The sequence below is a fragment of the Myxine glutinosa genome, chromosome 1 (genome assembly GCF_964187855.1).
Source record: "Myxine glutinosa chromosome 1, kmMyxGlut1.1, whole genome shotgun sequence".
In the NCBI taxonomy this organism is placed as follows: Eukaryota; Metazoa; Chordata; class Myxini; order Myxiniformes; family Myxinidae; genus Myxine; species Myxine glutinosa.
In genome coordinates this window covers 19,820,278-19,846,126 of record NC_136261.1, presented here as the reverse complement: position 1 = coordinate 19,846,126, position 25,849 = coordinate 19,820,278, and the positions used below count along the sequence as shown (strand labels likewise).

The 25,849-nt window shown below is 44.9% G+C and overlaps 1 protein-coding gene across 2 annotated transcripts in view; it reads left to right on the top strand.

Annotated features, from left to right (window-relative positions):
* The window catches only part of LOC137421662 (uncharacterized), a 102,569-nt gene extending 81,805 nt beyond the window's left edge, over positions 1–20,764 (top strand). For both annotated transcript variants that reach the window (XM_078787148.1, XM_068107943.2), the window contains exons 9-10: positions 2,621–2,732; positions 19,992–20,764. In XM_078787148.1, coding sequence (XP_078643274.1) covers positions 2,621–2,732; positions 19,992–20,080 — 201 coding nt within the window. In that variant the 3' untranslated portion in view covers positions 20,081–20,764. The remainder of the gene's footprint in view (positions 1–2,620; positions 2,733–19,991) is intronic.
* Positions 20,765–25,849: the final 5,085 nt, after the last annotated feature.

The window sequence follows — 25,849 nt, the reverse complement described above, 5'->3', positions numbered from 1 at the left end:
GGCTGCTGGCGACAGCTCTCCTACTCTTCACAATTTGCCATGGGATCTTTTACATATGCCAACGTCCAGCTTCATGTCCTTCCGATGGACGGCGCACGCATTGAGACGTCGCCATGAATGTGAAACACCGGGATGACATCACCCTGCTGATATAAACTCAGGCTCAAAGTCAGTGTGCATACATCCATGCTATCTCGCCAGCATATGGTCTATCATATCAGCCTCTTCTAATTAAGCCTCCCCGATAGAGGCTTATTGCTGTTGTAGGGTTTGCTTCTACAATTGGTGCCCCCAGTTTTTAATGGTAACACGGAGTTTGTTGGACCCCCAGGAGTGCAAAGCCACCATTTAAAAATTATGATTTTTCTTCTTCCTGCACTCTCAAAACTCCATATTTCCAAACTGTATCAATTCCTGAGCTGTATCTCGGGGCCAGCTGGGACTTTCGGAATGACATTTTGCATCAATAATGGGAATATAACGTTTTTTTTGCCCTTGACCTATGTTTTAATGTCATGACATAATTATAGTCATTTCGACATTTTCACCAAAACGCGACTAAGTTTTGGCCGATCAGAATGAAATTGCCCTCACTAGATAGCCCAGAGCAAGCCGCTTTTAAACTTAATTGACATCATACCCCTCCGGTGTAAAGGTCAAGGTATTACACCCCTTGGAGTACAAAACCACCATTTGAGTTTTCTTCCTTTTTTCTGCCAATGTCCGGGCTGTATCTCAGATCCGGCTGGGACTTTCTAAATGTAATTTTGCATTAATAATGTCAAAAAAAGGATTTCATGGTTGCCATAACTTTTTTGACCTTGACCTAATTATAAGGTCTTTTTTTTTTTTAACTTTTTTTTACTTTTTTGACATTGACCTAATTATAAGGTCATGACCCAATTATAGACATTTTAACATTTTCCACCAGAAATCGACTAATGGTTGTTAATGGCCCTCTCTAGATAGGCTGGAGCAAGTCACATTTATGCTTAATCTATATCATGCCCCTCCAAGTTAAAGGTCAAGGTCAAGTGGCAGTCTGAAAAAAAGAAGAAGAAAAAAAACACTTTTTTGTCATCGCTCATTTTTTTCAAATGTGGAATCTCAAAGACCGGTTGGCCTTTCAAGATGTTTTTGCATCATAAGTGTACCTGCACTGAAGTCGTGCACTTGATATTTGATTAGCGTCCTTGACCTACTTTTTTGGGATTGGGACCTAATTAACAAAAACACATTTTTGATCATAATTTGAATACTTTTCCTCCGATTTTCTATTTTTATTATTATTAAAAATTTTTAATTATAAACTATTTAATTTAATTAATTTTATTTTTTTTAATTTTAAATTTTTATTATTTTGTTTTTATCTACATTGTATCCATGAATGTTGAAGGTCAAGGTCATATGGTGGTCCCAACAAAATATGGCCATTATTGGATTGCGGGCCAAGGGTAAGTCGCGGGCTATCGGCAAGGGTAAGCCTCCGGTCGGGGGAGTCTTACACCCTTGGCGACCGCTTTATGATCGCAGATATCTTTCAGAACTGCGGTTTCTGGACTCATCTGTTGAACGACTGCAATCGTAATGAATAATTATTGGCCTGAATTAATGAAATGCCATTATCTTCATTGAGAGAGTTATGAGAGATCATGAATATAACCGGTAGTTTTTTTGTTTTGTTTTTTACTTCATTTATCTAGATAGCCTGTGTTGAGTATTTCATTAGTGATAGGCTTTTCCGCTATACATCCCACTGACACTTTTTTATGACAATTTTTTTTTCATGAAAGAGCGCCTTTGTACTAAAGTCCTGTTTTAATGTTTCTGTTAGGTTGGCCTCCGTGTTCCCACTTGAAATCCTGGCTCACCATCTTTTTTAAAAAAAATTTTGTATACAAGATCGAGGCTAGTGTAGAGCTAAGAGTCCCGTCTGCCATGTAGGGAACATTGGTTCAAATCCCATATATCATGTGTTGGTCCATTGTCTCCAAAGATGCTTGTGATTCACATAAAACTACACTGATGTCTACTAATGTCTTTGTTCTGCATTTGATATATGTATGAGCTCCTCCACGAGCCACTGATCAAAAACATCAAACAAATAGCTTGAGTGATCATGATCACAGTATGTACCAAGTTTGCTTCTAATGAAGATAGTTGTGTGTATATTTATCAGTTAAATGTGAAAGAATGAACTTCGTTAATGTGGCTTTGTCGTGTAGTATGAGGAATTTTTCATTGGACAGTAGCAATCCTTCAACAAAAGCATTGCAGAGAAGTGCACATGTAGGCTATTGCCCTGCAGAAATTTGCCGGCATTAGTATCTTGTGCCAGGATTCCAAGGCCACAGATCTGCTCTTAAATCACAAAATGCAAGCTTCTGGAATTCCTGCATTCAAGCTTTTCACTTCAGCATTTCTACTGTTGTTTCCTTTGCTAAAGCCTCTGTTGGTTAAACATTGTTCAGTGTTCACGTATCCTTTAAGTGCCCTCAGTATCATTTAAATGTTCAGACAAGGACATTACATTAACATACAAGTGGATAAAATGACACATGAGGATATACTGAGCACTTCAACATTTTTCAGGCACATCTTCCCTCTCCCTGTTTCCCAGCGTGTGGATATCATGAATCGAGTGCTCCTCACCCCGGATGGAAACGTCGTGTATGACAAACAAGGATATCCACTTCGTCTCTGTCTCTCTGCTGACAATGAAGCTATTCTAAGTGAGTATGTCTGGCACTTTCCATGAGTTGTATGTTGGAGCGCGGAATGGCTACACATCAGAAAAGGGGTCAAAGGTGGCAAGGTAGGATAGTTTGTCATCTGGTGGTTTCATACAGACTAGATGGAAGGATTGCCTGGAGGTACGCACACTCACCTCAAAGCTGTCCAGCCTGGGTTTGAATTCCGACACAGCTATAAATTATCATCCTGGTGTTTCACAGGCAAGGTGATTGATCAATGCGTCTGCCAGCATTCGTTGATGGATGTTGAAGATCCATTCCTGAAGAGTGGGCAAGCTATCGCCAGCACCATGACCAAATTCCAAATTCCTGCCCTCACCTACAGAAGGTATCATAGCCAAGCTCTCAGCCAATGATGCTGAGTACCCCACAGTACCCAATACCCAAGTACCCAATGACACCCCACAGTCTTGTCCTGCATAAAACCAAAGAAGAAGACAACCACACATTGGAATTCAAGCAGTATACCAGTCAAATACCCCATCTTGCAAAACAGATGATATATTTGTGTCCGCATTGAAGAAAGGACTGCTTACTTCATTACTTCACTTACTTCATTCTTCTTTCCCTACTTCATTATGGTTTGCTTTATGATACGACTGCATTTTCTAGCACTTCTCCATTATCAGTTCGAGTCAGATTCAATTTTTAGGAAGCTCAACTTAATACCAAACAGTTTAGAGCTGACTACATCACTTATCACGCTTCTCAATAGAATAATGCGACAGATAATTGCTAATTAGACTTCAAGCTTTTATTCGATCACGCATAAATTGTTGGACAATCAACAATTATAGAAAACTAGCTGAAGTACCCGGCTTTGCCCAGGCAAATTCAATGAAATAGGCATTTAAATATTTCCTGCATGACAAATTGGGGAGTGTTGGCCTTATGGTTTCATATGACTTACCAATCTTGGGCGTTGCAAAATGCACCCGGACCAGTTTCCCTTCTTTTTAACTTCTTTTTATAAATGTTATTTTTTAAATACAACAAATCACAACAACCTCAACATACGATCTTCACAATACATATTACTCGATTGCTCACAGGAAAAACACAGGCAGTGTATGAGCAACATACTCACTCGAGGCCTGAACACGGAGGTGTTATAATAAACCTGTGTAAAGCAATCTTTTTAATGACAGGTGCATGTGTAAACATTATAATAGTTAAATTTGTGTCGTTGACAACAAATCAAGACAACCTCAACATACGATCTTCACAAAACATATTACTCGATTGCTCCCAGGAAAAACACAGGCAGTGTATAAGCAACATACACACTCGAGGCCTGAACACGGAGGTGTTATAATAAACCTGTGTAAAGCAATCTTTTTAATGACAGGTGCATGTGTAAGCACTATGATAATTAAATTAATGTCGTTAACAACAAATCACAACAACCTCAACATACGATCTTCACAATACATATTACTCGATTGCTCCCAGGAAAAACACAGGCAGTGTATAAGAAACATACACACTCGAGGCCTGAACACGGAGGTGTTATAATAAACCTGTGTAAAGCAATCTTTTTCATGGCAGGTGCATGTGTAAGCACTATAATAATTAAATTAGTGTCGTTGACAATAAATCAAAACAACCTCAACATACGATCTTCACAAAACATATCACTCGATCACTCCCAGGAAAAACACAGGCAGTGTATAAGCAACATACTCACTCAAGGCCTGAACACAGAGGTGTTATAATAAACCTGTGTAAAGCAATCTTTTTAATGACAGGTGCATGTGTAAACATTATAATAATTAAATTTGTGTCGTTGACAACAAATCAAAACAACCTCAACATACGATCTTCACAAAACATATTACTCGATCACTCCCAGGAAAAACCCAGGCAGTGTATAAGCAACATACTCACTTGAGGCCTGAACACAGAGGTGTTATAATAAACCTGTGTAAAGCAATCTTTTTAATGACAGGTGCATGTGTAAGCACTATAATAATTAGGTTTACTCTCCATGAAATGGAGAGTAACCTATTATTACTGCTAGAGTTTTTCTTATTATTATTCTTCCGCCCTATTTTGCACCTCCGAAAACTTCATAATTAATGTTCTCAGCAACCCCTGGTCGGATTGACAGGAAATTTTCATCAAATGATCGGCTCGGCTCCCAGAATTTTATAATGCTAATTATGACGTCATAGGTCACATGGTATGGGCGCCATCTTGTAAAACAAATTCAACTTTTCCCCTCTGTATCTCCGAAACGCCTCAATGGAAAAATTTGAGGAATGGCTCATTCTAAAGAACTCTTCAACGGGAACAAAAGACATGTGTATCGAGTATATTAAAAATGCTAACGTTAAGAGGTAAGAATTCGTCAAACAAAAACTTTTCTCCCCCGAAAATGGGATTTTTTCCCCAGATGCTTAGTTAAAAAAACTCAGAATGCAAAACTTTTCGAAGTCATACGTCACATGGTTCGGCCGCCATCTTGTTTTTCGTGAAAAAACACAAAAACCCCTTTTTCTCCGCAACGGCTGAACGGATCGAGCCCAAACCTGGCATGCATATTCGCATACCCATGACGAACAAAAAGGTCAGCGAGCACGACGTCATCCGACACATGGTTTCAGAGTTATGACGTTTTAAAGCTCAAACTAGAAATGGAATCACCTCCATAATTTGTGGAGATATCGAGTGGAAACTTTACACACATGTTCCTCATGGGGGTATGTTTCAACGTTACTTGAGACGTTTTGATAAGTCGCATGGTTTGGCCGCAATAAATAATGGAAATTAAATTTTAAAAAGCTTGTAACTCTTGAACCACTGCATGCATCGACTTGACTTTTTAATGCAATTTAGCTCTCATCAAGCGGAACAAGTGTGCAAAATTTCAAGATGATTGGATGTACGGTCTCGAAGCTATAAGTCTTTATTGTTGAAAGAAGAAGAAACACACCAATTGTCTTTCCAGAACGTGATCACGATAACGCGATCTCCCGCGGTCATTTGAACCTCAAAAAAAATTATAATTGCAGATTTGTCAATAGATGAGGCATATTAACAAACGAATGAAACAGATTTGCTCAAATTCTGACTATTTTTAACTCGATCGTATTTCACTCAAAGTTGTGAGCGACTGAAGAAGAAGATGTCCATCCAGGACGTCATCACTATAACGCGATCTTCCACGGTCATTTCAACCTCAAAAAAAATTATAATTGCAGATTTGTCAATAGATGAGGCATATTAACAAACTAATGAAACAGATTTGCTCAAATTCTGACTATTTTTAACTCGATCGTATTTCACTCAAAGTTGTGAGCGACTGAAGAAGAGGATGTCCATCCAGGACGTCATCACTATAACGCGATCTCCCGCGATCATTTCAACCTCAAAAAAAAATTATAATTGCAGATTTGTCAATAGATGAGGCATATTAACAAACGAATGAAACAGATTTGCTCAAATTCTGACTATTTTTAACTCGATCGTATTTCACTCAAAGTTGTGAGCGACTGAAGAAGAAGATGTCCATCCAGGACGTCATCACTATAACGCGATCTCCCGCGGTCATTTCAACCTCAAAAAAAATTATAATTGCAGATTTGTCAATAGATGAGGCATATTAACAAACGAATGAAACAGATTTGCTCAAATTCTGACTATTTTTAACTCGATCGTATTTCACTCAAAGTTGTGAGCGACTGAAGAAGAAGATGTCCATCCAAGACGTCATCACTATAACGCGATCTCCCGCGATCATTTCAACCTCAAATGAAATTCAAATTGCAGATTTATCAATCGGGCAGGCATATTAACAAAGGAATGAAACAGATTTGCTCAAATTCTGATTTTTTAAAAATCGATCGCATTTCACCTAAAGTTTGAGGTACGAAAGAAGAAGAAGAATCGTTTAGCTTCTCAGATAAAATAAATAATTCTGTCTGCAATTTCAGGTTAAATTTCTTTTTTAAATGGCTTTTTCTGCAATCAGTGCATGGATTGACACGTGTGGATGTGTGTGTGGGGGGGGGGGGGGGGGGAGAGATGTGTGGGTGTGGGGGAGGGGGAGGGATGTGTGCGTGTGTATGTGTGTTAGGGGTGGGGGTATGTGTGTTTGTGTGGGTGTGGTGGGAGGGAGGGTGTTTGTGTGTGTGTTTGTGTGTGTGTGTGTGGATGTGTGTGTGTGTGTGTGGGCGTGTGTGTGTGGGCGTGTGTGTGTGTGTGGGGGGGGGGGGGTGGATATGCGTGTATGTGGGGGGGGGGTGTATGTGTGGAGGGGTGTGCGTGTGGGGGGGAGGGGGAATATGTGTGGAGGGGTGTGCGTGTGGGGGGAGGGGTGTTTGTGTGGGTGTGTGTGTGTGTGTGTGTGTGTGTGTGTGTTTGGATGTGTGTGTGTGTGGGTGGGGGGGGGGGATATGTGTGGGTGTGTGTGGGGAGGTGGATATGTGTGTATGTGGGGGGCGGGGGGGGGGTTCGTGTGTGCGTGTGGAGGAGGGGGGGTCGGATGTGTGTGTGTGTGTGTATGTGTGGAGGGGTGTGTGTGTGGGGGAGGGGTGTGTGTGTGGGGGGGGGGTGGGGGTGTGTGTATGTGTGGAGGGGTGTGTGTGTGTGGGGGGGGGGGTGGGGGTGTGTGTCGGGGGATGCGTGTGGGGAATGTGTCTTGGGGGGTGGAGGGAGGGGGATGTGCATTTGGCTGGATATGTGTGTGCGTGTGGGGGGAGGGGTGTGCGGGTGTTTGTGTGGATATGTGTGTGTGTGTGTGTGTTGGGGGTGGGGTGTGTGTGTGTGTGTAGGGGAGGGGGGTGTGGGGGGGGGGGTTGTTGTGTGTGTGTGTGTTTGGAGGGGTGTGTGTGTTTGGAGGGGTGTGTGTGGGGGGAGGGGTGGGGGGTGTGTGTGGGTGTGGGTAGAGTGTGTGTGTGGGTGGGGGTAGGGTGTGTGTGTGGGTGGGGGTAGGGTGTGTGTGTGGGTGGGGGTAGGATGTGTGTGTGCGTGTGGATGTGTGTGTGTGTGGATGTCTGTGTGTGTGGGTGGGGGGGAGGGGGATATGTGTGTGTGGGGGGGGGGGTTGGGGTGTGCGTATGGGGGGGGGGCAGGTGTGTGTGTGTGTATGTGTGGAGGGGTGTGTGTGGTGGATTTGTAGTACGGAGGGGTGGATGTGTGTGTGTGTGGGGGTGGGGGGGGGTGAATATGTGTGTGTGTGTGGGTGGGGGGGTTGGGTTGTGCATATGGATGGGGGGCAGATGTGTGTGTGTGTGTGTGTGTGTATGTGTGGAGGTGGGGGGTGTGTGTGTGGGTGTGTATGTGTGGAGGGGTGTGCGTGTGGGGGGAGGGGTGTTTGTGTGTGGGTGTGTGGGTGTGGGGGGGGGGGTGGATATGTGTGTACGTGGGGGGAGGAGTTGTGTGAAGGAGGGGGGGTTGGATGTGTGTGTGTGTGTATGTGTGTATGTGTGTGTGTGTATGTGTGGAGGGGTGTGAGTGTGGGGGGAGGGGGGATGTGTGTGTGTGTGTGTGTGTGTGTGTGTGTGTGTGTGTGTGTGTGTGAGTGTGTGTGAAGGGGGGGTGTGTGAAGGGGCGGTGTGTGTGTGTTTGTGTGTGTGTGTGTTTATCAGGGTTGTATCCAAGGGGGTTGTGTCAAAGCATGTCCAATGAAAGTGGGGTTGTATCAAAAGTGGGGTTGTATCAAATGTGGGGTTGTATCAAAAGTGGGGTTGTATGAAAAGTGGGGTTGTATCAAAAGTGGGGTTGTATCAAAAGTGGGTGCGAGTAAACCGGTCATCACTGCCAGCAGTTTTAAAGTGGCAGTTCTAGTTAAATTAGTGTCGTTGACAATAAATCAAAACAACCTCAACATACAATCTTCATAAAACATATTACTCGATCACTCCCAGGAAAAACCCAGGCAGTGTATAAGCAACATACTCACTCAAGGCCTGAACACAGAGGTGTTATAATAAACCTGTGTAAAGCAATCTTTTTAATGACAGGTGCATGTGTAAACACTATAATAATTAAATTTGTGTCGTTGACAACAAATCAAAACAACAACATACGATCTTCACAATACATGTTACTTGATCGCTCCTGGGGATAAAAACGCAGGTAATGTACAAGTAAAAGACCCAATCGAGGCCTGTGGGCCATTATCTGGTTTAATCTGGGGTCAATTTTTTATTGAGCCAACTTTATTGACAATTTTTTGTTGGGGTCAAACGTTCTTGTATATATATAATATTGAATATTGAATATTGATGTGCATAAACTTACTGGGATTCAAGGCACACTACAGAAATTCAAAACTATTCAACAACACCAAAATGGAGGATTATTCTTGAGAAAATAAAATGTTATTTCAGTGGCTGGGAGGACAACTTGAAGGTATACGCAGTCGCCACTGAGCTCTCTGGCCTGGATTTGAATACCGACCCAGATATAAACTGTTACACTGAGGTATCACGTACAAAGTGAAGCATCAATGTGTACATCGTTGCTCAGATACAAGTAAAGTCAAGGGGCTCGTCTTTATAGAGAGTTGGTGCTCACGGAGCAGTTTCTCAGCAAGGGTTATACTGGGTGGTTTGCCATTGCTATCCCAGGGATTGTCCATGCTCTATCCTTTTAAATGCTGAGCTTCAAGCAAGGAAACAACACTGGTACCATTTTAAAGTCTTTGATATGACTCGGGTGGGGTTTGCAGCACAGACCTCCTCAAGTCACTTGTTCTTGGTAAACATTTCTAATTCCATGTGTTTTATGAATAGTGATGACATGTCCTCGACATCCTGAACAAATCCTTGTCACCTTCAGTCGAGCTAGTTCAAGAATGACTGGAATTCAACCAGTGCTGGAAACGTTCCCTAAGCCAACTACAGAAGGTGGGAATATTTGGGCCTTTGGAATTACAAAATGGAAGCAAAACTGAAAATGTGAAAAACTGAGAATTGCAAGATGTGTTCAGTTTTCAATTTTTCACTTTTGTCCCTGCCAAGGTTGCCGTGCCTCAACGCAGTGTCTGGGGCCCCGTCTTGTTCCTCATCTTCATCAATTATTTTTCTGACTCCCTGGAAAATCCTGCCTGGAAATCCCTGGAAAATCCTTTTTGCTGAAGATTTAATCTTCTGCCGTATCATTTTACATCCTTCAGGCAAACAGGCAGCAGCAGCCTCTTCCCTCTGTGCAGACCTTTGATAGAATAAGGAGCTAGAATAAGGAGCTAGAATAAGGAGCAGAAATGACACACACACACACACACACACACACACACACACACACACACACACACACACACACTCTCTCCAAAAGGAGCGTCTTGCAAAACCTGCAATCTACTTCCTAAGCAAACTTTTTGGGCCTCACCATCAGCCATGATTTCTCTTGGGAAGACCATATTTGCAAGATGGCCTCCAAAGCCAGCCACAATCTGGGAATTTTCCATCGTATAAGGTCGTTCCTTGCACAATCTGAACCTTTAACAACCTACAAGGCCTTCATTCAAAGCTTGATGGAGTAATCCCTTTTGGTTTGACAAGCCTGCCTCTCACCTCTCCCTTCCTGATTCCATGGAAAGTGAGGCCCTCAAAAGCATTGGAATCTCCCACGACGAAGCCGAGTGTCACGGCCTGTTACTTTTGTATCTCAGACAGGTTGGTGTGTATATGGTGGAATCACAGATCCAGAACTGTTTACATAAGTTTGGAAGCAGGAGGGAAGTCGGTATCACAGAATGCCACCGATAACAAGATAGAGCGCTGATGTAATGAAACATTAAATACATGGAGCGTTCCAAACATCAAGCACAAGTTCCAAACCCAGGATGGGAAACCAGCCAGACTGAAGACATGACTGCGAGAGAAAACCGGACAGCTTTTGGAAAAATCGTTAAAATGTGCCCCGAACGTCATTCATTCGCTATTTAAGCAATATTTTTGGAAAGCTGCACTAGCCTTGCCTTCACATTGCTCTTGAATAGGTTTTTAAAAATCTACCATGACCGGGCTGTTTCTGACAGCTCTCCAGATGTACTGACAGCATTCCGTGTCTACAAGACATTCCTTTGCCAGTCATGTGTTTCTCCAAAAACATTTGTGAAATCATTCCCAGAACATCCTCCAGATTGGAGGGCCAGTAAATAAATGGATTAGCCATCAGATCTCCCTGTAATGAAGCAAACAGCAAAGCAAATCTATATTTGAATCTTTGTTTGCTCCATAATCTTCCTCTTTTCCTTTAACTGACATAATTATTCCCACCATGTGGGGTCGGCTGGGGAGACCGCTTGTGGCCCAAGTATTTATTCCACCAGCTGGCTCGGCCTGAAATTCGACTGAAGGTGCAGGAATTTGTAATTTGTTCATGGTGCCGGCGATAATTCATATGCAGTACTCTTCGCGAAAGACAATGGAGAAAACTGATTGTTCACAGACACCTCCAGTGCTGGCAGACAAGACTTCTGGCTTAAGATCCTTCTGATGGACGGAACAAACATTGATGCATTGTCCTGTATGGAAAAGTCCACGGTGATAGTGTAGCTGGGTCGACATACAACAAGCTCAAGCGAAGTAGCTTAAAGGCCAGTGGACTCACTTGGATCCGCCATGCCGAAGCAATATTCTTCGCAGATGGTCGGATCACACCCAAGCGGATGGCGTACATTCCCCTCCCCAGAAAAGGGTCTGCATGCACACGTGAGAATGCCGGGAATCGGGCGACATGTATCCTTAGGAAATAACAGGTTTGTTGAAGGAACCACAAGACAACACGGACGGGGAATCCTGAGATGAAATATAAACACAAACCAAAAAATTAAAAAACATGCCCAGTTAAATAAAATGCACTTAATACAACAAAATTCATCCTGATCAGATCAAGCATTGTACTTGTCGAATAATGACGTCATAATGGAGGCATCTATGACATCATCATTCACATATCTTATTCCCCATGGGGAGTACTTCACAATGCGCCATGTTTAAACTTTTTCCATTGAGAGGTTTAGGAGAAAAAGAGGTGTAAAATTTTTCCAAGATGGCGTCTGTACCACGTGACCGATGACGTCATAATTATGAAGAAAAAAATTATACAGGCGGAGGCGCTTCTATGGTAAGATTTCGTGTCAATCGGACCAACGGTTGCCGAGAAAATGATTTTTTAAAATGCAGACACTGCACACGTACGCCACACGTATATGCAACTGAATGCCTAACCCTGCTTTTCGCTTCGTGAGCGCAGGGTAATGATATGGGCACCCGAGGTTGTTATTACCCTACGCTCACGAAGCAAAAAGAACACAAGTACAACGCTTGATCTGATCAGTATGAATAAAACAAAAATTCCTCTACAACTGTTCGTCTGATGGACACAAAATTTTCAGAATATGTGCAGCTCCTCTTGTAGAATTTTAAAATGATAATTATAACGTCATAGGTCACGTGGTACAGACGCCATCTTTGAAAAAAAAATCAAAAGAAGTTTCACCTCTATATCTCCGAAACTGCTCCATGGAAAAAATTGAGACCTGGCTCATTGTCAGTAATTCCCCTTGGGGAATTAAGATCTGTTAATGATGATGTCATCGGTGCCTTCGTTATGACGTCATAATTCGACAAGTACAACACTTATCGAATCATTGTGAAATTTTTTTTCTCAGCAACTGTTGGTCTGATGGGCACGAAATTTTCACCATCGGAGCACCTCCTCCTGTAGAATATTTTAATGATAATCTTGACGTCATAGGTCATGTGGTACAGGCGCCATCTTGGAAAAACGGAAAAATGTTGCACCTCCATATCTCCGAAACTGCTCCATGGAAAAATTGAAACATGGCTCATTGTCAAGTACTCCCCTTGGGGAATAAGATGTTGTTACGGACGCGGTTAAGATGTTATTTTGACCGAGCGGTGGTATTACCGCGACCGAACAGTTATTCCCCGACGAGAACCCGATTCAACCCAAACGTTGGCCGTATCGCACCGCAGCTGCTCAATCTGGAAAACTCTAAAGCGACCGAATGCAAAGAGGAAGAAGACGTACAGCAGTGTAATTGGATTTATTATTTACACACATAAGCAGGAAGAAAGCAGGATAAGAAAATAATTTACAGAAGATATTAGATACACAGTGCAACGCTAGCTTACCTACAGTCTTAATTAACCCAGGGACAGAACAAGCAAGGACAGACTCACGCGGGGAATGATGATAGGACTGGCGGGGAATGATGATAGGACTGGCGGGAGATGGATGGCTGGTGGGATAGGGAGGTCCAACTGGTCCTGCAGCCGATCGACTCGTTGGGCAGCCGCCGCTCCTTCGCGGCCCTGCTCCAAACTGCCGTCCAGGCCTCACGCTGCTGTGGCTGCAGTTTCGGTGGCTCCAGCTGCAGTAAATGCAGTTTCGGTGGCTCGAGCTGCAGTAAATGCAGTTTCGGTGGCTCGAGCTGCAGTAAATGCAGTTTCGGTGGCTCGAGCTGCAGCTCAACTCTGGACTTCTCTCGGACTCAACTCAAAGCGCCCCTCTTGGACCCAACTGCTTGGACTCCCTCCCGTCTCTCTGTACAAGCTCATCTCCTCGGGAAACACCCTAGCTGCGGGTTATATAGGCCCCACCCCTCAACATTCGCGAACCTCCTCGATGTTTCTCTCCACACCCTCTCCAAGTCCAACCCCTTGTTCGTGGTTGGTTGAGTGGGGCTGTCTCACTCCTCCCCTCTATGACGAGGTGGGGACCCGCCTTTCTTCCCCAACCCTGCCTCGTGGCCAATGGCGGCAATTGTTGGTTGGCAATGCGAATGGCAATTGACGAAAAGGGGAATGAAAAGTTTTTTGGGGAATGGGTATGAAGGGAATCTATCTCTTTCACTGGTGCAATGGAGTATTTCAATTAATGGGAGACACAGCCTTACCCTAAAACACATAATAAGATATAACTATTGAACAGGGGTATTCTATGATTGGCTGTGGTGTGGATGCTTTATGGACTAATTATGGGACGCCCTTTGACCTTTACACAGCTCCGGAGGCAGGAGGCGCAGAATAAACACTAATAATAATACACACAATCAAAAAAATACAGTCCTCATATCCACAACACTGCACCCTCCTCCTCTTAGGCACGTCCCGGGCCTACAACTTTTATTTAGTGTGACACGTAGGTGTAGTTCCCTCTACTTTTAACCTGACCCTGAGTGCGACAGTTTTAAAACATAAATAAATGTGTCCCGCTGCTCCATTGCACCCTGCCTAACAGACTTACGCCCACAGTTAACCGAATTGCGGAATGGTCTTCAAACTACACACTGATGGTGGGGAGCATTATTTACAATGACTCTGCTTTTATTTACAAAACTAACCCAGGACCTGTAATTGTTCTTTCTGGGGGGGGGGGGGGGGGGGAGACAGTCTGCTCTGCATCAATGCACCATGAAAGCACCTATAACGCACCAACACACCCTCAAGCACCAATCGGTGCAGTCACCACAGTTCATCAGTGTTCAATGCATGAAAATAAACTCAACAACCCCTAACCCTGCAGGTGGTCTCTTGCTCTTCGGCTCCCTCTGCTGGTTATTATTATTGTCTTCCAGTTGTTGTCTTTCTTTCATTTTCTTACTGGCGGCCTATTTGTATTAAAACTTGCACCCAATGTGTCCTTTTTATTTTATTTTATTTATGGCCCACAGGGCTGACTACGTGTGGTTCACCTGTGGGGCATCGGTGCCCTGTGGCCAAGGTCCGCCAGCAAGATTTCGGGCCCTCATGGCCGGTTCCAGCAGAGGGGCCATGCCCCAACCCATGGGGTCCATCAGTGGTGCTCGGCCACAGGCATGTGGTCCATAATGTGGTGCATCGATGCAGACAGCTGGTTCTGAGAGTTCCGGGCGCACAATGGCCGACTCACGCACGCTCCCCTCGGCGCCCAATGGCGCACAGGTCATGTGGGAGACAAAAGGGGGACAAGACAAATGAGCAAGGGGTAAGGTCACAAGGGTACACATCAATAAGGCAATGCAAGGCGAAATGCGTACGGAGAGCGAAATGAGAAAGCTCGTCCCTACCGTATGTCACCCCCCCTGTCACCTACACTACCCTTGCCCTTACCCCATATTTACAAAATCTACACATTTACCAATCCGTCACTACTGTCACGTCCTCCCCATATTTCCCCAATACCAAATTTGTCTTCACTCCCTCTATTTCAAAATTTACCATCACCCAATTCATCATCAATCCTCATAAGGAGGAAGAGATGGAACATCAAGGCACAATGTCACACCCACGTCATGATGCGTCTCACAATCCAAAACATTTGCATCAAAAATAATTAAACATGGCATGGTGCGGAGTACCTGTCACCTCAGGTGAGTGGATGCAGATGGTGCGAGGAGATCCTTCTTCCTAACTATCCTCTAAATGATTTTAACACACTTTACACTACCCGGGGTCTCTCCCTGCCAATCCATTGGCCAACTTACTCTATGGGTTCTAAAACCAATTCCCATTGACCAAACTGTGGTGCTTCTCAATTTGGGGTCTCACTCCCCCGATTCATCTCCCGGTGCCCTTGCACAATTTCTGGGCTGGGGCGTGTAGCTCTCCCAGCAGGTCTACCCACCTGCACACCTCCACCACTGTAGTTGCCACCCGAGCTTACCTGCTCCTTAACCTAACCTATCTACTGGGGAAGGCCCCTCCTGGCTCTGTCACCCCTTGGTGCCCTCTGGCATTGGGCTACCCGGGTCCGTCCTCCGGATCCTCGGGCCCCATCCACAACTACCGGCTCCCAGAGCCCACCTGCGGCCTCACCTGGCCGACATCCTCACAGTGGTGGAGTGCCCAAACCAACTACACACACTAACAGGCTACACGCCCAGCCATTTCCACAACACTAATGCACCCATCCAATCATCATTCTTCCACCCGCACCACAGATGCCAATATCCAACCACAATTTACCTATACCCCCTACCTAACACTTACACTACCCGCCCCGGGTATTCGTGATGGGGGTCCACTCTTCCCCCATTCACACCTTCGCACCATCCACTCCACTCCATTGTTTCCATCATACTCACTCCACGACCATCCATGCCAATACTCCATATATTCCGCACTCCCATTTATTCCACACAACCATTCTCCATACCTGTTGTTGCACACCTGTGCACTCACACCTGGTGCCACCTGCACCCTCCTCCTCTTCCTGGACCATTTGGTCAGCATGACTCATCACTATCACTCCCTCATACACTGCTCCATCCACCTGTTCAGTTGCACACCTGTGCAATCACACCTGTTCAGTCACACCTGTTCCTCACACACTGCTCAATACACCTGAATACACCTCCAACACTCACACGGCATCATCTGAACTACCTGTTGCCCTGCTAACTTAGTGCTCCCCGTCTTCCCTTTAAACTAAGCACATACCACGTCATTATCATCCACACTAATCTACCTGCATCCCCACTACAGGTATCCTTGTCACTAACTAACCTTAACGTTACCTAATGTCAATCTCTTCCAGATCCCTACACACAATATCCTAACCCACCCGGGCTAGTTTTCACTGCCATCAACCCCGTAATCTAGTGCTCCTTTGCCCCCCCTTGTGAGGGATGGTGGATTGGCCATCCCATCACATGGGGCATCTCTTACTATAAATTTTGCTTACCAAATTCCAACCAATCAAAAATTTCCAATCATCTGCCAATTCTATTCACTTTTCTAAATTTCGTATCAAAACACTATCACTATCACCATCATCACAGTCCACTATATCCTAGCCTCAGTGCGTTGTGACATCATTAAACTCGGCTTCGTAAAGCCGAGCAATGAATTTGGGTGGTTTGGTCGCCTGCAGGTTGAATCCGTCCGGCTTTCGGTTCAAGGGAGGTGGTTTGGTCGGGCCGAGATTCCACGCACCATCTCGGCGCGGCACCTTGCGGTCCCGGGCCCGATGGCTCAATCTCCCCCGGTCGGAACCCCGTCCCCCCGAGGGGGCACCGTCCGCTTCCTCCCACTCGCCCTTGAACTGGACCGGTCACCTCGCCCGACAAGGCCCGGACCGGACTCGACCGTGCGGGGCGGGGCCAAGCCCGAATCGGCAACGACGCTTCGAAGAGAAGCGACGCAGCATCGATCCGCGCCGGGCCTCGCACCCAACAAAGCACCCCGCGCCCCGAGTGCTCGCATCGGCTATCCGTCGCCCTAACCGCTAACCCGGTTACCGTCAATGCTTCACCTGCATGCTCACACGCATACGCTACCCCTTTTACCCTCACAAAACCTGGCGTTCCAACGCCGTCCGTACATTCCACCAACGCTCTCCCTGTTACACACCACACCTCTCGCGCACACTCTTGCGCACACCTCGGTCCACACCTCTCCCCCGTTATGTCCTCCGTAACACTCACCATGGGCGTGCACTCTGGCATCCACCCACTAACGCGCTCAGATGGGCTCTCCCACACTCGCGCCATGACCAACTCAGGTGTGCTTCCTCGCACACCCTCAACCATTCCAAGTGTGCATTCTCGCACCCGCTCCACCACCAACTCACTCCCCGGGTCACACTCCGTACACCCCGACGTGCATTCTCGCTCGCACTCGGTTTCACTCCCACACTTTATAACACACCCACTCGCCGACGCACACTTTTTCCTCACACGCGTGCCATTTCCACTCACACGGGACCCTTCACCAACGCCCGGGTGCCATATCGATCCCAATCGCGCGACAATTCTTTTGTCGCTAAACATCCTTTTACAAAATCTCCCCGCACAATACACAGCACGTCTCACCTTCGGGGTTCTTCTTCCTCCCCGCACCAAAACCTGCAAACTTCCATTCGGGTTAAGCACAGCATCGTGATGTGAGCAGGGACTTTGCACATTTTCCATTTCTCCCTGCAATTCCCGGGCTACCTCCGTCATCTCTTCAATTTTAATTCCCAGCACTGCTTTGTCTTTGTTCCCCTTGACGACCGTTGGCTTTAATAAAACACCCTCTACCTCATCGGTCGCCGGCTTTTCCAAACCCCGTGTCGCGATTTCTACCCCCGTCATTGTACCCGCGCTTTCCTCCGCTTCGCTCAACCGGCGCTTCTCGACCCGCGTTACCTCGTCGTGCACCCCTGGGACCCTTTCGCCCACCATGCGATCCATGGTCTCCCCACATTTTTGCATGCGGTCACCCATTCTGTCCCCAATCTTGCCGATTCGCTCCATATCGGCCCTCATTCCGTTCGTTATTGCTTCAATTTGGTTTCCCAATCGCTCACTGTTCCTGTCCAAAAGGGCCTTCATTTCAGCCATAATTAATTGCATGTCTTCCACCGTTGGTACAAAGGGCGCGGCTCTATTTGGTGCCGCTACACCCACGTGCGCGAGGACGCCATTTTGTGCGTCTGATACTCCCTCAACCACATTGCCAAAGTTCTCCTCTACTTCGTCCCTCTGATCCTGGGTTACTCCTAACCCCTCCTCTAGCTCACCCACCGGCATCCGATCGCCTTGACCAGCCATGGCGCGATTTCAAAATTCGGGTTTTTCTTTACAACACAAAACAAATTTCCAGCAGCTTGTAATTTTGAGCGCGTTAAGCGCGCTCCGGGCCTCGTATCTCACTCCCGGACACCAATTGTTACGGACGCGGTTAAGATGTTATTTTGACCGAGCGGTGGTATTACCGCGACCGAACAGTTATTCCCCGACTAGAACCCGATTCAACCCAAACGTTGGCCGTATCGCACCGCGGCTGCTCAATCTGGAAAACTCTAAAGCGACCGAATGCAAAGAGGAAGAAGACGTACAGCAGAGTAATTGGATTTATTATTTACACACATAAGCAGGAAGAAAGCAGGATAAGAAAATAATTTACAGAAGATATTAGATACACAGTGCAACGCTAGCTTACCTACAGTCTTAATTAACCCAGGGACAGAACAAACAAGGACAGACTCACACGGGGAATGATGATAGGACTGGCGGGAGATGGATGGCTGGCGGGATAGGGAGGTGCAACTGGTCCTGCAGCCGATCGACTCGTTGGGCAGCCGCCGCTCCTTCGCGGCCCTGCTCCAAACTGCCGTCCAGGCCTCACGCTGCTGTGGCTGCAGTTTCGGTGGCTCGAGCTGCAGTAAATGCAGTTTCGGTGGCTCGAGCTGCAGTAAATGCAGTTTCGGTGGCTCGAGCTGCAGCTCAACTCTGGACTTCTCTCGGACTCAACTCAAAGCGCCTCTCTTGGACCCAACTGCTTGGACTCCCTCCCATCTCTCTGTACAAGCTCATCTCCTCAGGAAACGCCCTAGCTGCGGGTTATATAGGCCCCGCCCCTCAACCTTCGCGAACCTCCTCGATGTTTTTCTCCACACCCTCTCCAAGTCCAACCCCTTGTTCGTGGTTGGTTGAGTGGGGCTGACTCACTCCTCCCCTCTATGACGAGGTGGGGACCCGCCTTTCTTCCCCAACCCTGCCTCGTGGCCAATGGCGGCAATTGTTGGTTGGCAATGCGAATGGCAATTGACGAAAAGGGGAATGAAAAGTTTTTTTGGGAATGGGAATGAAGGGAATCTATCTCTTTCACTGGTGCAATGGAGTATTTCAATTAATGGGAGACACAGCCTTACCCTAAAACACATAATAAGATATAACTATTGAACAGGGGTATTCTATGATTGGCTGTGGTGTGGATGCTTTATGGACGAATTATGGGACGCCCTTTGACCTTTACACAGCTCCGGAGGCAGGAGGCGCAGAATAAACACTAATAATAATACACACAATCAAAAAAATACAGTCCTCATATCCGCAACAATATGTTAATGATGTCATCGGTGCCTTCGTTATGACGTCATAATTCGACAAGTACAACACTTATCCGATCATTGTGAAAAAAATTTCTCTGCAACTGTTGATCTGATGGGCACGAAATTTTCACCATCGGAGCGCCTCCTCCTGTAGAATATTTTAATGATAATCATGACGTCATAGGTTATGTGGTACAGGCGACATCCTAATCCGTACCCCGTAAACCTAAGCTAGACATCTCAAAGGCCAAGGTACATAACTCTAAGATATCCAGCGAGCCCCTGTTGATCAGATATAAATAAATCATTTTTATTAAGCAATATGTTGTCTTGTCAATAGGCCCCAAATTCTGGCACATTTAGCAACAACTTGCTCAGTAAGACAATGTTTGATACAAGGCTTATGGATCACAATACTTACTTTACGTGTATTCTCATCTGTGTCCTCCCCCTCACCAGCGGACACCGGCGTTCCAGTGTTTAACTCCTCCGGTGACCTTATCTACGGCACTGTGGAAAGGAAGAAAAAAGCAGGAGGCAGAGTCTGAGCTTGTCTGACAGCATTGTCGATCACAGGGCTTTCCATTGATACTGTAAATGATATTTTGTTGGTAAATTTAGCGAGTTGTGCAAAACGTTGGAAACAAAATCATGACTAACGTTCTACAGATGCACAATACGAGTTTCAATTTCGATCTTTACGTGTACATTATTTTGATATTGATGATGTGATGGGTACAAAATAAAATCGATGCAATCAAAAAATATCTGTGCGATGAACTTGTGAAACCACAGCCGGCATCCGACCGCAAAAGCATTGCCAACTCGATGGATGGTTTTGCATCCAACTCGCAAATCCACCTTGTTGTTGCTTGTGTTTACTTGTGACATGCAATAGTCATCTGCTTCCTTTTATGGATGAACATCTGTGCAACGGAATCTTAAAGTTGCCAATCTTGAGATAAATGTTTTCAAATGCCTGCATTATTTGCACCAAAAAACGTGGTGTGTGCGTTTGTTTGAAGGGGGTCATCTATATATTATATTAGTAGGGGTACTCGGTATTATCCAGTGCGCTGTTCTAATCCTGTTGGCATTTTGAAGAAATCAAAATGACGTTGGGCTAACGTTGGCAATATGGTGTAAAAGCCATCTGACGTTGGGACGATGTTGGCAATATGGTGTAAAAGCCATCCGACATTGGGCTAGCATTGGCAATATGGTGTAAAATACATCCGACATTGGGGTAACGTTGGCAATATGGTGTAAAAGCCATCCGACGTTGGACTAGCATCGGCAATATGGTGTAAAATCCATCCGACGTTGGGCTAACATTGGCAATATGGTGTAAAAGATATCCGACATTGGGCTAACAATGACAATATGGTGTAAAGGCCATCCGAAATTGGGCTAACAATGACAATATGGTGCAAAAGCCATCCAACATTGGGCTGGCAATGACAATATGGTGCAAAAGCCATCCGACGTTGAGCTAACATTGGCAATATGGTGTAAAAGCCATCCGACATTGGGCTAACAATGACAATATGGTGTAAAAGCCATCCGACGTTTGGATAACATTGACAATATGGTGTAAAAGCCATCCGACGTTGAGCTAACATTGGCAATATGGTGTAAAAGCCATCCGACGTTGAGCTAACATTGGCAATATGGTGTAAAAGCCATCCGAGGTTGAGCTAACAATGACAATATGGTGTAAAGGCCATCCGACATTGGGCTAACAATGACAATATGGTGTAAAAGCCATCCGACGTTTGGCTAACAATGACAGTATGGTGTAAAAGCCATCCGACGTTGAGCTAACATTGGCAATATGATGTAAAAGCCATCCGATGTTGAGTTAACATTGGCAATATGGTGTAAAAGCCATCCGACGTTTGGCTAACATTGACAATATGGTGTAAAATACATCTGACATTGGGCTGACATTGGCAATATGGTGTAAAAGCCATCCAACATTGGGCTAACAATGACAATATGGTGTAAAAGCCATCCGACATTGGGCTAGCATTGGCAATGTGGTGCAAAGGCCATCCGACGTTGGGACGATGTTGGATATATGGTATAAACGCCATCCGACATTGGGCGAACATTGGCAATATGGTGAAAAGCCCTCCGACATTGGGCTAGCATTGGCAATATGGTGTAAAAGCCGTCTGACATTGTAATAACATTGGCAATATGGTGTAAAAGCCGTCCGACATTGGGCTAAAATTGGCAATATGGTGTAAAAGCCATCCGACATTGGGCTAACATTGGCAATATGGTGTAAAAGCCATCCGACATTGGGCTAACATTGGCAATATGGTGTAAAATACATCCGACATTGGGCTAACATTGACAATATGGTGTAAAAGGCATCCGACATTGGGCTAACATTGACAATATGGTGTAAAAGCCATCCGACATTGGGCTAACATTGGCAATATGGTGTAAAATACATCCGACATTGGGCTAACATTGGCAATATGGTGTAAAAGCCGTCCGACATTGGGCTAACATTGACAATATGGTGTAAAAGCCATCTGACATTGGGCTAGCATTCCAATATGGTGTAAAAGCCATCCGACGTTGGGCTAGCATTGGAAATATGGTGTAAAAGCCATCCGACGTTGAGCTGACATTGGCAATATGGTGTAAAAGCTATCCGACATTGGGCTAGCATTGGCAATATGGTGTAATAGCTATCCGACATTGGGCTAGCATTGGCAATATGATGTAAAAGCCATCCGACGTTGAGCTGACATTGGCAATATGGTGTAAAAGCCATCCGACATTGGGCTAACGTTGGGAATATAGTGTAAAAGCTATCCGACGTTGAGCTAATGTTGGCAATATGGTGTAAAAGCCATCCGACATTGGGCTAGCATTGGCAATATGGTGTAAAATACATCCGACATTGGGGTAACGTTGGCAATATGGTGTAAAAGCCATCCGACGTTGGGCTAGCATCGGCAATATGGTGTAAAATCCATCCGACGTTGGGCTAACATTGGCAATATGGTGTAAAAGACATCCGACATTGGGCTAACAATGACAATATGGTGTAAAGGCCATCCGAAATTGGGCTAACAATGACAATATGGTGCAAAAGCCATCCAACATTGGGCTGGCAATGACAATATGGTGCAAAAGCCATCCGACGTTGAGCTAACATTGGCAATATGGTGTAAAAGCCATCCGACATTGGGCTAACAATGACAATATGGTGTAAAAGCCATCCGACGTTTGGATAACATTGACAATATGGTGTAAAAGCCATCCGACGTTGAGCTAACATTGGCAATATGGTGTAAAAGCCATCCGACGTTGAGCTAACATTGGCAATATGGTGTAAAAGCCATCCGAGGTTGAGCTAACAATGACAATATGGTGTAAAGGCCATCCGACATTGGGCTAACAATGACAATATGGTGTAAAAGCCATCCGACGTTTGGCTAACAATGACAGTATGGTGTAAAAGCCATCCGACGTTGAGCTAACATTGGCAATATGATGTAAAAGCCATCCGATGTTGAGTTAACATTGGCAATATGGTGTAAAAGCCATCCGACGTTTGGCTAACATTGACAATATGGTGTAAAATACATCTGACATTGGGCTGACATTGGCAATATGGTGTAAAAGCCATCCAACATTGGGCTAACAATGACAATATGGTGCAAAAGCCATCCAACATTGGGCTAACAATGACAATATGGTGTAAAAGCCATCTGACATTGGGCTAGCATTGGCAATGTGGTGCAAAGGCCATCCGACGTTGGGACGATGTTGGATATATGGTATAAACGCCATCCGACATTGGGCGAACATTGGCAATATGGTGAAAAGCCCTCCGACATTGGGCTAGCATTGGCAATATGGTGCAAAAGCCGTCTGACATTGTAAAAACATTGGCAATATGGTGTAAAAGCCGTCCGACATTGGGCTAAAATTGGCAATATGGTGTAAAAGCCATCCGACATTGGGCTAACATTGGCAATATGGTGTAAAAGCCGTCCGACATTGGGCTAACATTGGCAATATGGTGTAAAATACATCCGACATTGGGCTAACATTGACAATATGGTGTAAAAGGCATCCGACATTGGGCTAACATTGACAATATGGTGTAAAAGCCATCCGACATTGGGCTAACATTGGCAATATGGTGTAAAATACATCCGACATTGGGCTAACATTGGCAATATGGTGTAAAAGCCGTCCGACATTGGGCTAACATTGACAATATGGTGTAAAAGCCATCTGACATTGGGCTAGCATTGGCAATATGGTGTAAAAGCCATCCGACGTTGGGCTAGCATTGGAAATATGGTGTAAAAGCCATCCGACGTTGAGCTGACATTGGCAATATGGTGTAAAAGCTATCCGACATTGGGCTAGCATTGGCAATATGGTGTAATAGCTATCCGACATTGGGCTAGCATTGGCAATATGATGTAAAAGCCATCCGACGTTGAGCTGACATTGGCAATATGGTGTAAAAGCCATCCAACATTGGGCTAACGTTGGGAATATAGTGTAAAAGCTATCCGACGTTGAGCTAATGTTGGCAATATGGTGTAAAAGCCATCCGACATTGGGCTAACATTGGCAATATGGTGTAAAAGCCATCCAACGTTGGGCTAACATTGGCAATATGGTGTAAAAGCCATCCGACATTGGGCTAACGTTGGCAATATGGTGTAAAAGCCATCCGACGTTGCATCAACGTTGGCAATATGGTGTAAAAGCCATCCGACGTTTGGCTAGCGTTGGCAACATGGTGTAAAATACATCAAATTACAAAATTATGTTGTGGCAACATTGGTGTGCTACCTGGGAAAGGGTTTCCCAGTTGCAACGATAAACAAGAAAAGGGCAATCAGAGATTACAGACCCTAGTCAGGACGTGTTTGTGTGGTGTATTTTGTGGGGTGTTCATGTGCTGCTGTGTTTGTGTGTTTTATTGACTATGTAGATTTATGTTCAATGCAAGATGGCTGCCAAAACAAGTGACCAATGACTTCATCAATATAATTCTCCCATATCATTTTTGTGTCGATCATGCTCAATAAATTTGAAAGTCATCGGATCAAGCGTTCTACTTGTCTAATTATGACATCATATTGAATGCACTGATGACATCATCATGAATATATGTTGTTCCCCATGGGGCGTACTTCACAATGAGACATGTTTCAGTTTTTTCCATGGAGCGGTTTCGGAGAGAAAGAGGTGCAAATGTTTTCGGTTTTTTCAAGATGGCGCCTGTACTGCGTGACCTATGACGTCATAGTTATCATTTAAAAAATTCTACAGGAGGAGGTTCACCTATGGTGAAAATTTCTTGGTAATCGGACCAACCATTGCAGAGAAAACATACTCAATCTGTGTGGACAAACAGACAAACAGACAAACAGACAGACAAAGAAACAAACGGACCCAAATGCAATACCCACTCCTCTAGTGAGTGTGAAAATGGCAGGCTAATATTATGTGCTTCCTGTGAAGAGCAATTCAGATCACAACCACTTGGATCTGAAACACAACAGCTTGTCTTTTAATGTAAATAATAACTAATAAAAAATGCAAAAAATATTAGAACTTCCAGTCGCCGACTGGACATCCTCCATCGTGCAAAGTCCTTCCTTCGCAGACTTGAACGCCTGTCCACATACAAGGCTTTCATCCCCAGTTTGATGGAGGTCTGCTCTCTCCTCTGGGCTGGTGCTCCTGCCTCACACCTTGCTCAGCTCGACGACGTGGAAACCAAGGTCTTCAAGATCATTGGAATCTCCCACGATGAAGGCTTTTACACTTCGCCATCGCAGACAGGTCCAGTCAGGTTCACGATGTTAACAAATATAATTTCGTTCAAAATTTTGGGATTAGCAAACCTGTGCATTTTTGGAATCATCAGATCATGGAGAATCCGAAAATCAATTTTGGCATTTGCACATACACCTGCATGACCGCCATTTTGGATTTTCAAAATGGCCGCCATAAAATAGATATTTTGCGCGATCTCGGCTTCTAGTCAACCTGGAAACTTAATTAAATATGCCAATCCTATGTTTTCTGGGTCAAGGAATCCAATAAAGGCCTCAAAATAGTGCTCAGGATTATAGAAAAGCAACAAACAAAGGTAATTGAAAACCATTGTCTTTATATTTGTGATATAACTGTATTACATAATACATGATATTGCAAGTCCTTTGAAGTTATAGGTATGGGTTTATAAAGCAAGAAAGCAGCCTTGTTAGTATCAGATTGAACTATAAGTCCGATACAGAGGATCTACTAGGTCTACACCG